General features: G+C 40.5%; 1 protein-coding gene across 2 annotated transcripts in view; it reads right to left on the bottom strand.

The window, feature by feature from the left end:
* Positions 1–189: 189 nt before the first annotated feature.
* Positions 190–12,739, bottom strand: part of abca12 (ATP-binding cassette, sub-family A (ABC1), member 12) — a 68,076-nt gene continuing 55,526 nt past the window's right edge. For both annotated transcript variants that reach the window (XM_044015027.1, XM_044015035.1), the window contains 13 exons: positions 10,770–10,947; positions 10,557–10,672; positions 8,832–8,994; positions 8,391–8,644; positions 7,689–7,890; positions 7,380–7,489; positions 6,176–6,326; positions 3,555–3,689; positions 2,957–3,060; positions 2,682–2,774; positions 2,384–2,489; positions 1,596–1,733; positions 190–1,128 (listed from right to left, as the gene is read on the bottom strand). In XM_044015027.1, the coding sequence (XP_043870962.1) occupies positions 1,030–1,128; positions 1,596–1,733; positions 2,384–2,489; positions 2,682–2,774; positions 2,957–3,060; positions 3,555–3,689; positions 6,176–6,326; positions 7,380–7,489; positions 7,689–7,890; positions 8,391–8,644; positions 8,832–8,994; positions 10,557–10,672; positions 10,770–10,947 (1,849 nt within the window). In that variant the 3' untranslated portion in view covers positions 190–1,029. The remainder of the gene's footprint in view (positions 1,129–1,595; positions 1,734–2,383; positions 2,490–2,681; positions 2,775–2,956; positions 3,061–3,554; positions 3,690–6,175; positions 6,327–7,379; positions 7,490–7,688; positions 7,891–8,390; positions 8,645–8,831; positions 8,995–10,556; positions 10,673–10,769; positions 10,948–12,739) is intronic.

Below are 12,739 nucleotides of genomic sequence, written 5' to 3'. Positions count from 1 at the left end.
TCCACAGCTTATCCAATAAAAACTAACAAAACAAAAGAGTGTATATTTTATCTTCAGTTTTGCTTCAACCTAGGAATATATCCATTTAGCTCCCAAAGTCAAAAGTCAATACTTCATGAAATCAACTCTAAAACACAGATTCTGTACTCCATAATACAAGTACATACAAAAACGTAAATAAACAGCCACTGCATTTGAAAAATAGCTTTATTAGAATTGTAAAAAATAGTCTTGGTGCATTCAAGGCCATTTATACTGGTCCAAAATAAGAAAGGAAAGACTGCATTAAATATTCAGTCTATTCATCTAAAAGTTAGAAATGCCCTTAGAGGATGTGTTAATAAGTAAGGGAAAAGTGCATATTGAGGGTGTTTGTAAAGAAGATTTAATCCAGAAGGCACATTTACACATTTCTCAGAATAAAAAAAATGATTGTGTGAGTGATATATATGTATATAATCAAAATCAAAGTGATTTTTCTATTTTTATCTTAAGTATAAATCTCAAGGAAAAATACATGAAATCTAATGCTATTGATTTACAATGGTATAATATAAAGTAAACAGTGCATAGAGAGAAATTGAAATCAGTGCTTCCCAAAGTGTAGTCATGTTGGTAATCACACTTATTTTTAATCAACATTGATACCATGGTTATCCATGAAAATCATTACCATTAATTGGTAATAGGGATACAATATTTTGATTTCAATGATATCAGTGGTTTACTTCTATGTTGTGTTATATGAGTTGTTGTTTTGCAAAACCTTTAGGAGTTTCAATCCTATCTGGTCTACATGGTAAAAGCTGTCCATCTCAAAAATTGAAGGTAAACAAATTAGTGTTGTTATGTGACTTGAAAGAGAGGAAACACTTCAGTTTTCAGTTTATAAACTTTTTCCACCTGTGCAAGTGTGTGTGTGTGTGTGCTGTTCTGCTACTAATTACAGGATATGCTAGATTTGGATTGTACAAATGAAAATGGGAGTTACCCTTTACATCTTTAGTAAAGAGACTTAAAAAATCTGCTCTATGTTTCTACTGTCTTAAGGGAGTCTGCGTCATCACCCTCGTCATCAATTGGTATGGTGTCCATGCCAATTTTCCCCATGGCAAAGTTGATGAAAACCTGTGGCGTTACAGAAACAGTGTTAAAGAGCCATGATAATTCTATAAATGTGCCTTAAATCTTAGCTAACCTGCTGAAGAGTTTTACTCCCTAACCTCCCGCTTTTTCTCCTGCCCATGGTATCTTCCACTCCCAAAGCCCCAAAAGGGCAGAGTGGTTGAAGAATACCAGCACTGGCTGCATATAAAGCTCATGAATTCTCTCCTGAACTCATATTACATTTATTTTCCCTCAGGCATATCCTCTGTCAGTCTCCCTCTGCCTCCTTTAGACTTTCACTACTCAATCTTTCACTCTCACTCAGCTTTATTCTGTCACTGACTCCACTCTCACCTTCTCTCTTCCTCTCTCATCTCCCCTCCCTTTTTTTTCTGTCCCTTGCTACCAACCACCCACCCCTACAAAACACACACTAGTTTACCTTCTCTCTCTGTTTATGTCCTGTCTCTTTTTTTTTTTTTTCTCACCTCATCCAGTGTGGTCTGGCTCACAGAGAAGTGTTTGATCTGCAGAGCAGTCTTGTTTGACTCCAGTTGGTCGAAGATGTCAGCCACCCCTCCTGGAGCAACTGGTACGTGGTACTCTACCATAGTGGAGTGTTGGTCCTGTGTGTATGGAAAAAAATGCACAAGGTGAGGGTTAAATATTCTGCTTGTGTGTAAAAGGAATAAATGGGGAACTCTTTGCGAACATATTCTAACATAATAATTTCCCGTTTGTTTTACTGACTACAAGTAGCCAAAATAATCAATGAATTTGTCTATGAAAACATAGAAATTTGACATAGTCATCTGGTTTGAAATGTGAAGCCTAAGAAGTAGGCGTTAGACACTGGGGACAACTTTACTGGTCACAAAATAACTTTACATGTACATGGAGGTCTATCTCACTTAATTTATAACATCAATAAATGATTTCTGAGGGGTTTTCCTGAGGAGTTCAAGTCTCAATTACCAATTTTAACTTTTATTTAATAGATCATAATGTCAATTTTAGAAATTGTGGTCCCATTTAGAAGAAAATATGCAACAAAGCATATCACACACAAGTGTGACTGACAGCTAGTATCATCCAGTAAGTGCCTGGTTGCACACTATCCCTAAATAAATAACTGCAACCAAATGCTTGTATTAGAAGCAATATCCTGCCACTTAAACTCTCCAGCTAGAAAGATTTACACATAACAATGAATGCCATTCACTGTCGTGCAGCATTCCAGTGCAATGCACTGTATTATAGTCTCCTTAAAGCTCACCTTGAGGTAAGTGCTGGGGAATCTGCGCTGCATGAAGCCAGTGATTGCCTCGGCATCACAGGAGGCTCCAGCCAAGTACATCTTCACAGTAAACCCTCTGCCAAACCTGCGCAAAGGAGATTTTGAGGAACAGAGCATACAGTATATAACATTATGTGCAGGGTGAGGTGGCGGCGGGGCATGTATAAAAACTGAACATTCAGCTGCACAAAGGACCACAGGAGGGTAGAGAAGGAGGATATAAAGGGGTAGGAGAAGCAGTAATTGCTGGATTGGAGGATGAGCAAGGGTCACTAACCTGTTCTTAATGTGCTGCAGAGAGCCAAGGCATCGGAACTGACCTTTCACCATGATGGCAAGACGGCTGCACAGTGCCTCACACTCCTCCATGCTGTGAGACAGTGACAAAAGAGACAAAGACAAAAGGTCATACCAGGACCCTTAGAGCTAACACTAATTAGAAGTACCTGCTGTCACACATAAATATAAATACATTAGCCCACCTGATTGTTATCCTGATAACCAACAACATGTAATAAATCACTCTATGTGATATTGTGATATCGCCCTAACCTGTGAGAGGTGAGGACCACGGCACATTTTCCTTTCACTTCCTCGGAGATGATTTTCCACAGGTGACGCTTAGTGCGAGGGTCCATGCCAGAGCTGGGCTCATCCTGTGGAGAAGAGGAGGTGTGAGAGGAGGGCAGCAGGGTGTGAGAACATAAGAGAGGAAGGGTGAATTCAAGATGGAGAGATCAAGGGACAAGGAGAGGCTCACAGCAGCAGTGTGTTGCAGGTAGTGTGTGGCACATACAGAGAGAAAAGAGAAAACCAAGGGCAGTGTGAAAATGACTGAAAAAAGAGAATAAGAGATGGGAGACCTGTTGTTACAAAACATGAAGAGGTGATGGCAAAAAAATAAAGACAAAGACTCAAGGCAGACGGAAATAAACAAGAGGAAGAGGGAACAACAAACAAGATTTGAAGACTAAGAAAGAGAGGAGAGGATTTGATCGACATGTAAGTACAAAAAAGCAGGAAACAGTCTGCTATTGTCAGTGATCCTTTCAGAAAAAAGTTGTGCAAAGCTATTTTATTATTTGCTGTCTGATGGCAAGCAAGGCAATACAACAGGCAGAAACAGCAACAGGAACAGATGAATTCTCACCAAGAGCAGGATTTGTGGGTGTCCAAGGAGAGCCAGTGCTGTGGAGAGCTTCCTTCGGGTGCCGCAGCTATAACCATCAGTAATGATGTTTCTGTGATAGTTGAGCTCCAGCCTCCTCAGGAGGTAGGACACCACCTTCAAGGAAGAAATGGAGGGAATTAGGACTGCAACGAACGAATGAATGATGTTCTCAAATGTCTTGAAAGAGATGTCCACAAACCAAAAATATTTTTTTTGTTATATGGAGCAAAGAAACCAGAAAATATTCACATTTATTTAAGAAGCTGAAAATTGTTTCCAGTGACCATACATTAAAAAAAAGTACATTGGTTTCCAGTGCACAAATAATAAATAAGATATGACTATTCTACCAACATAGTACGTTTCACCCTTTATAAGTGACAATATTAACATTCTAATCTATAAAAATCTGCTATTTTAAAACTTCTTGTGTACGTGGATAATTTGCCAAGTCACATGATTTGGTGTAAGGATTATTGTAAATGTTATAAAGACAAAAAGGTTTTTTCTTATTAATACAAATAGGTGTATTTCTGGAGAGAGGGAAAAGGAACTGTTCCACGTTTCGCTACAACCCGATAATCAATGTAGTACATGTGCAATGGATTATCTGCCATCCACTGCGTGTCATTAGGTGGAAGGATTGCTCTGCATGGCTGTATGAGCATCGAGGCAATATGAGGCAATTTCACAAACCAATATGCTGTTCACTTGTTTTAATGAGCGTGGGCGGTGAGGTCAACCACAAATCTGTGACTCGAGCAGATCCAAGCAACACCGGACCTTCACAGGAACTTGATTATCCATTTAATACATCAGCAAGAGGTCCTCTCTCTGGAGGACAAGGCCAGTATTCCACACAACACTCAAAATCCAGACGCTGGTAGGTTTACTGAAAGCCTTTTTTTATAGAGGGTGACCCTCATCCTTTCTGTCTCCTTGATATCCATGTTCATTTCTCATACTACATCTTCCTACTCTGCCCAGTGCAGTGGCACACATGGATCTATCTGTCTCACTCCCATGAATATTTAATGTTGTTTGTACAATAATGATAACTTTGCTTGGCGACTGTATCAATCCTGTCCTGAGGCTGCAGCAGAGGACACCAGCTGACACGGCATGATTTGGTGCTTATTAGTTTGTTTTGTGTGTTAAACCGCATTTAAAGTGAGATTGAAAAACCCTAAACAATGTCCATACCAATTTCAGTCCCTCTTATATCTCTATGTTCGCCAATTAATCACACAAAAAGTGCGCTGTAAAGACCGGCTGATTTTCCAGTGGCTTGCGTTGATTTCCCATCGGTCAGCCTTTCCCCATCAGCTGGCAAGTTTGAAAACAAGATCAATGAAGCAGGCGAATGCAAGAGATAGCTTAGTTAACTTTGATTCTCTGCTTTCTCTCTGTAGGAGGATTTGTCTTTTGTGTTGATTTCTTTGGTATGAATTTAAGTGCATTGATCTGGTTACAGAAGCATTGTGTGGGTCTTTAGATGCTTTGAACAAAAAAAAAGCCACAATATCAACAGCTACATTTCGACAAAAAGCACAGGTAACACTGACTACTCCTGACTGGTCCAAAACAAAATGTTCTCACGACAGCACCTTTTCTATCACCTTTGATGTAACACCTCATTAAGCCTGACAAAACTATGTCAATATGAAATGACCACATAAAGGCGTGTCTCATTATCCACAGCTAGGGCGCTGTCAGTGGGAGACGACATAAGAGGAACTCTATATATAACATCTTTGTGAATTAGCCGCACACCGATGCTGTGACCGTTATAACCATTGTTGACATTTCCCCCTGACCATGGAAGAGGAGCTGTAACAAGAGCATCGATGATGATTCGAACGAGGCAGACTCATTTCTGTTCCTCGCTGTCTGTATTCATGTGTGCGCTTGCTAATGCGAGCGTGCAATTCTGTTTATATCATAACTTTGGCTGTCAGAGACAATCAATATGTTTGTGCTTCTGCATCCATAGCAGTAAAACAGTATACAGAGAGAAACATTCAGTCGATCAGCTTTCACAGTTAAATTTTGTCATGATTTCTATGAAATTCCATGCAACACAAAACTGTTTATACCAAATTTCTCTTGTTAAAAAGAAAAATTCAAGATGGATAATCCAAAATCACACTATCTTTTGATTGGATGCTGTGCAGACTCCCCTCATTTCAGCAGCAGCAATGTCAGACGGGCGCATTCAGTAATCACCACAGAAACAAGACTGATTAGTTCTTAGAAAGATAAATGAGAAGAATCGAGCTAAAGTGACACGTCAAATGAGATCCTCTCATCATCAAAGTATCGTTTAAATGTAAATTTGTCTCCACTGGAGCGTAGAGCATCAGCTTAATTCTTAAGTTTGGATTGTGTGCGGTGACAACAAAAGCTTTAACATCTTGCCCCAGATAGAAGAGCTTTTACACTTTCACACCACCTGATTGCATACGCACGGAGACACCAACACCAGTTGCTGGTCCTGCAGTGGTGAGTGCGTCGTTTGAATTGCTATCTGATCCTGTGTCAGTTTGCGCATGTTGCTGTTGTCGCTACATCTGAAGCTTTGAGTGGCAGCGTGTCCTCACCCTGTCTATCTCCCTCTTTGAGATGCCTCGAATGCGAGCGTAGAAATACAAGTGCTCCTCTCCAGTGAGCAGGTTGTCCAGTGCATCCACCTGGGGACAGTAGCCGATGTTAATTCCCTTGTAACGGCACTCCATGATGTCCATCAGTTGCCTGGGGTGGAAAAAAAACACAAATGAAGGACAGGTGGACATGTTGGATGATTCACAGGACTTGTTATCTCTTGCGTGCTGTGTTGGCAATGTCCGACCATTTATGTAGCTTTCACCAACAGATAGGCTTTAAGCGTGTTATGAGAGAGCTTTAGATAACACAGATAAGATACACCTGCAACTTTTAAAAATCCCAAACCAATATGTTCAGATTTTTGCTGATGCAAATCGTTAACATCCCTCATTTGTGGAAATTTGTGTTAAACAAATCTAATCAAGCCCAAATTAATTAGGCAGCACAGCTTGGGCACCTGAAGAGATTAAATCTAAGCAATGGGTTTGTTTCTGTCTTTTCTTCCACACTGATTATCGCAGATCATATTTCATTTGCAAGCATATGCAAGTATTTGTATTTTAAGGAATGGTGCCTGATACCGATCTCAAAATCACAACCTTGTTCATCTATTAATTAATCAGTCCAATAGTCTTTTTACTCGGGATGGGACGATACCAATTTTTTGTGTCTGATACCGATATCATTTATGAACTATAAAGCTGTTAACAACACATTTGTGCTGAGTCATTTCAAAGATATAATTCTTCAACTGTGTAACAAATATTGGATTTCACGTTTTTATTTTTGATCCAGTGACTTTGACCAGTATTGGACCGATACTGACCAATTCCCATTACCTCCTCGCCATGACCAGGCATTTCCAATATTAAATTTCCATCTTCTGTAAAAAAAGTTCTAGTCACAGGACAGATATATTAAATGTCCTCTTTACAGCTTGTGCTTAGTGAAGTATTTATGAGAGAATTAGATTTCACTTTGTTTGTGTTTTTGCTTTATTATCTGTTTAAAGGATTTGTTTTGATCTAAAGCACTTCACATTAACCCAACCCCTGTATATTTTCAATTTGTAACGGTATCACATAACTAGTTATCACATTCAACAGTTAGTTTTAAAAGCAAAATACAATATAACAACAATAATAATGATAATAATAATAATAAGAATGAAAAAAATATTAAAAACAACGTCAAGCTCACCCATCCCAGTCCCTGATCTGTGCTGTGCCATCAGTGGGGCTGACGTCGCCAGTCAGCATTTTGAAGGTGGTCGTTTTTCCTGCTCCGTTCACACCCAGCAGACCAAAGCACTGTAAACATCACACATGTCTTAGTGACCCAGAAGCCTTTGACCTCTTCACTGTACTATTACACAATGATTAGATAAATGTTTGCATTATAATTATTTAGATCAGTGTCAGACATTTACATCTTTGCAACAACTGACCAGCAAGTTGATACCATCCTACGGCCTCAGTATTAGTTAATATAACTGTATCTTATGCTTACCTCTCCTGCAGGGATGCCCACAGAGAGCCTCTTAACAGCAGGGACCTTCTTATTTAGGTGTTGATAGACCTTAGTGAGCTGGTTGAGCTGCAGTATGTCTGAGCTGGCTGCTCCACTGGAAACGCGCAGGTGCTCAGCTGTCACATCCTCATCCTCGTGCTCAGAAGCCACCTGTGGCAATGTTTTGCCACAAATCAAAAGCCTGGAAAAGTGTAAAATAGTAATAAGTATTGAAGTAGAGAGACAGAAGAAGGCTCCATGGCATGAAAATGTAATGTTTCAGGCTTGCCTTAGTACCTTAGAATCAAAATGTAATCATTTACTTCAAATAAAGAAAGAATTTGGATTTTGATCTTTTTTCACATACTTTAATTGCAATGGTCTTTAATTATTCAGTCTTGTATTAGAGCAGTATTAAAATATATTTACACCACTCAGCCATAACAATAAAACAGGTAACTGGTTTTAACATTGCAGCTGATTAATGTGTTTTCAACTTTGCCAAGCCATGGAGAATAAAATTAAATACATATTAAATGCCATTAGCAGTGGTTGAGAATGAACCCCCTTTAAATAAGAGTTAATCTGTGTACATCCACCTTTTATATTCTAGACTATTGACTGTTCCACATCCTGTACATGTGATAATATGTTCTCCTTTTCAACATTGACGGCATCATTTCTGGTCTCAGTTTTCCTCACCTGACTTTTCGCTTTAGGAACTTGTTAAGCAGGAGGCGGAGGGTGAAGAAGACCAGGCCTTGGATAAAGGAGGCAATGAACATCTTCTTGAAAGCCTCTGTGGAGAATGGGTTTTGATAGGCATCAATGCCATAACCACTGAGGATCTGGACCTCTATGTTCTTCCTGGTCAGTTGCATCAACCCGTTCCCAAAATTGAACTGGGGGAAGATGAGGAAGGCGTTGCACATCCTTTCAAACATGGCCTTGATGAGCTGCAGGAGGAAAGGACAGAACAAAGTGCTTATCCTCAACTGTCCTGTCATTAGATGTGTGAATTACATTATACTATTACTCAACATCACCACGGCTACAGAGGCCGACAAGGTATAGTTCAGTTCCTGAACACATGCATCTTAACACCTCAGAGCAAACAAAATGTATCGGGCAGTTTATGCTAACCTCAGGGTTTTGGGGTGAAATTTGGCCCATAAAGTAGAAGATGGACGTGGACATGATTGTGTTGACGCTGATGAAGAGGTTGACACACACATAGGTGATGAAGGCCATTTCTGCATCCTTGAAGATACCTGCTAACAGATACATCCAGGGGAAGGTAGCAAACCTGAGGGGAAAAGAGAATAATTAATATGTACCGAGCATCAAAGAAAGAAACTAACAACACACATAAAACACCTCTCAAACAGCCATGCTACTAAATGCACAATACACACAAAGTGGATATTGAATGTTGTCAACTTTGCATTGTATTAACTTAAGTTATTCAGACTTATCATAGGCTAAAACACAGCAGCTGGGAATAGCAGAAGAAGAAGGAGGAAAAATACCACTGCATGGTGAGGATAAACATTCAGTCAGGATGCCAAGAAGAAAGAAGTTATATTACTTCTCCCCTTATTCACCTGCTGGCAGAACATAATTTCCCTTCCTTTTTTGTTCTGTGCTTTCTCACACATAATCTGCTTGTGCATTTGATCAGGAGGTCTCGGTCAGTGAAACACAGAAGGAGAAAGAAGGGTATAAAACAAAAAGGTAAAGGGGAAAGAAAGTGAAAGATACACAATCATCCAGACAGAGTCAAAGCAGGTCCATGCCATACAGTCCCAAAAATGTGCTTGGTAGGCAGACAAGTAACAGAGGCAAGAAGGCTGCAGACCAGAGCAGGTGGGTGCATCCCGACAGATGGAGCACTGTGATTACTCATTGCTTGGGAGGGAGACATCTGTCAGATAAATGAGGAGCAGAGTGCTGCTGACTTGGCCTCCTAAGATCGAGGGCTTAGGAAGAGTCCCAGAACAGCAACAGCAAACACAGGAGCCTAAACCTCTGCCACAGCAGCGTAATTATGTGAATCATTCCAGTGATCCAAATGCAGGGAATCATGGCACATCATGGGTTTGAAACCCTTCCAAACTCTACATATTGTGTTCAGAGTGATTAAAAAATGTTGGCATTTCAAAGAGATATACCGTAGTTCATCTCTAGCTCACACACCAAGTTCCACCATTAAAGCTGAAAGCCCTGTTGCTTCTTGATCTCCCCCATCCTCCCTCTAGTGTATTTGGCTTAAGTGGGACAAACATATTGGCAGTGATTTTTCTAACAATCATTCAGTCCCACAACCATCTGTCTTTGCAAGACAAACCGCAGCCTCCTAATGCCCCCTGCTGTAAATCCAACCCGGTGCTGCACAAAGTACCACTTGCAATCAAGGCGAGAAAGTAGTACTGTAAAACTGCATTTGTTTTTTATGTTTTTCTTAATTGATTTTGTTTAAACATATGCAAAAAAAAAACATGGTAAACTTGACTTGGCTGAGGCCAACAGAACATTTTATTTTTAGACCATAAAATTCTTGTCATGCTTTGGGTATATAGGATGTCTTTCAGCATAACAAAGCATGTTTCTGGATACTCTGCATTCAACATTTACTTCCACACTGTAACACAACCTGCGTTATTCCCCCCTTTAGTTTTAGCAATGCTGCCACATAAAGAGATCCTAGCAAAGACCTCGGTATCCATGATGTTATCATAATTGACCGACAACATAAACATGAAATGTAGTATATGCTGTCATTTGAAAATATCCATCAAATTAATCCAGAAAAATTGCTCAGCAATGATTATAGATTATAATAGATCACCTTCCTCTCAATTTACTCACCCAAAGAGCACGAACAGGAGGGTGATGACACCCAAATTCTGCCGTTCTGTGAACGCCGGTATCTGGAAGGCTGCGATCACAGCAACAGTCAAAGTCACAGGGATCAGATAGATGGCCTGTTGAAAAAGATCAAACATAATGTAACGACACAAAATGATTTAGCTTTAAACCAAGTTAAGTTGGATCTGCTGGTCGGTGATCAGAAGACGTTACCATGTCATAGAAGAAGTTCACAGCCCAGTAGAGGGGCTCGCTGATGCCTGCGATGTGCTGGAGCCTCTTGGCACCACTGTGGTGCTCGCTGACTTCATAGATGGCAAAACTGGCCGTTGTGATCGAGAAGCCCGTCAGCACACACATCGCCACAAGCATCTGCAGCATACCCTGAAGACTGCGGGGAAAAAACAAAACAAACAGGTGATCAGTGATATTTTATCATTAACTGTTGCGCTGTGATCATAGACTGTTTGTAAAAAATAGACCTAGTCTTCCAGTTCCAAAAATTAAGCCTAGGAGGTCGGACAGAAGTAGGAGTTAGCCACCAGGAGGCGACTCCACGGGTTGCAAATACAGTACTTTACTAGTTTCACCTCCTTCTCAATAGCACACAAAGTCAATTTAGTAAATTATGTTCCAATTAAGAGGAAAGTAAATGAGTGGACACACGTGTATTTGGCAGCCAGTAAAGTCCAATAGGAGCCTGGTTGCAGGTGATGTCTATGAAGTTCCGGTTTCAAAAAGTGAAAAGGTGGTGGTCAAATCATAAATCTAGAGGTTTCACAGCGGAAGGTAGTTTTGCAACCGCAAGACTACGTCCAGTTTTATGTACAGCCTTTGGCTGTGAGTGATGCTTCGTTTATGCTTCTTTCTATACTGACTATAGGGAAAGCTACAGTGCTATGGGTTTAGATCCTTGGATAACTAAGTGTGCAAATCAATATTCTTTGGTGTGCTGATTCACTTTGTATCAGGCAACCTGCTGTAATACATTTCACTGAACAAGGGCCCATTTTACAGTCCTCCTACAAATCATATCGCCACCCGCAGGGAACTGAATCATGGGAACTATTTAAAACATTAAACTGAATTTTTATGAACCAATGGCACCGTTAAAAGGGATCATGCTTGTACCTTACAAGGTAATAGCCACATCTACATATGACTTCAAGCTGACAACAACTTTAGAATGCAGCTACTGTTTACCCAGTTTGCACAGTGACACTGTTGTGAGGCTGCAGAGCCTTTTCTACAGACTATACACCCCAGACAACAAGCTCAGTCTTTGATCCCTCCGTTACTCTTAAACCTGGTGTGCTCATTCAGAGTTTCTTAATGCTGCTACCTGTTCACCTCCCCTACTCTATTTCCCACACTGCTTGCTACTGAGGTACTTTTTTTTCACCTTCATCTTTTAACTGGGGCACAAAAACCATGAACAAAACAAAATAAGCTGCACAAGACTAAAAAAAGGAGAAGATGAAGCTGGCAGAGTGATGGATTGGGACGGAGGGAGAACAGAAGACAGGAACACGTGGTGGGCATTTTAGGGCAGCACTAACGACAGAGAATAGCCAGCAGCAGCAGCAGCAGCAGCATCAGCATCAGCATCAGCAGCAGCAGCAGCAGAAGCTAGCGAGTAGACTTGTTATCGATATAGCAACGATAGTCTTAGATTTTTTTTTTCTTCCCATGGGCACACACTGTGAAAATCAAGACATCTGGAGTAATAAGCCTGCTGTATCTTTAACCCAGCTCAGGCCAAATCAATACATCCAGTGAGAATGCAGAGTCACACAGGGTGGATGGGGTAATTGTTGTGCACTTGCAGCTGCTGCAGCGCCTGTGCAGACTAACAGCTAAACAGAAATGCGATGCAAAGAAATAAAATGTGGAGAAAGTGGAGGTCAATAAACATCATAATGGCCAGTGAGATTATGGTACTACAAAGGCCCTGGAGAGGGAGGAGCTTCTTGAGGCCAGAGCCACTTTCGGAATGATTTATGTAGTTTGATGCATGCATGCATGCAAACACACACACAGACCTACACCTACTTTGCAGTCTGAATCGCTAAAGCAGAATGAAGAGTATTTTAAATTAACCCGTTTTTGGAAGGGAGATAGAATCAATCCTCCTCTGAGCCACCTTCAGGGTAAACACTCATTATATTGGCTATGATCAATAA

The sequence above is a fragment of the Solea senegalensis genome, linkage group LG2 (genome assembly GCF_019176455.1).
Source record: "Solea senegalensis isolate Sse05_10M linkage group LG2, IFAPA_SoseM_1, whole genome shotgun sequence".
NCBI classification, from domain to species: domain Eukaryota; kingdom Metazoa; phylum Chordata; class Actinopteri; order Pleuronectiformes; family Soleidae; genus Solea; species Solea senegalensis.
This window is presented reverse-complemented; position numbering and strand designations above follow the sequence as displayed.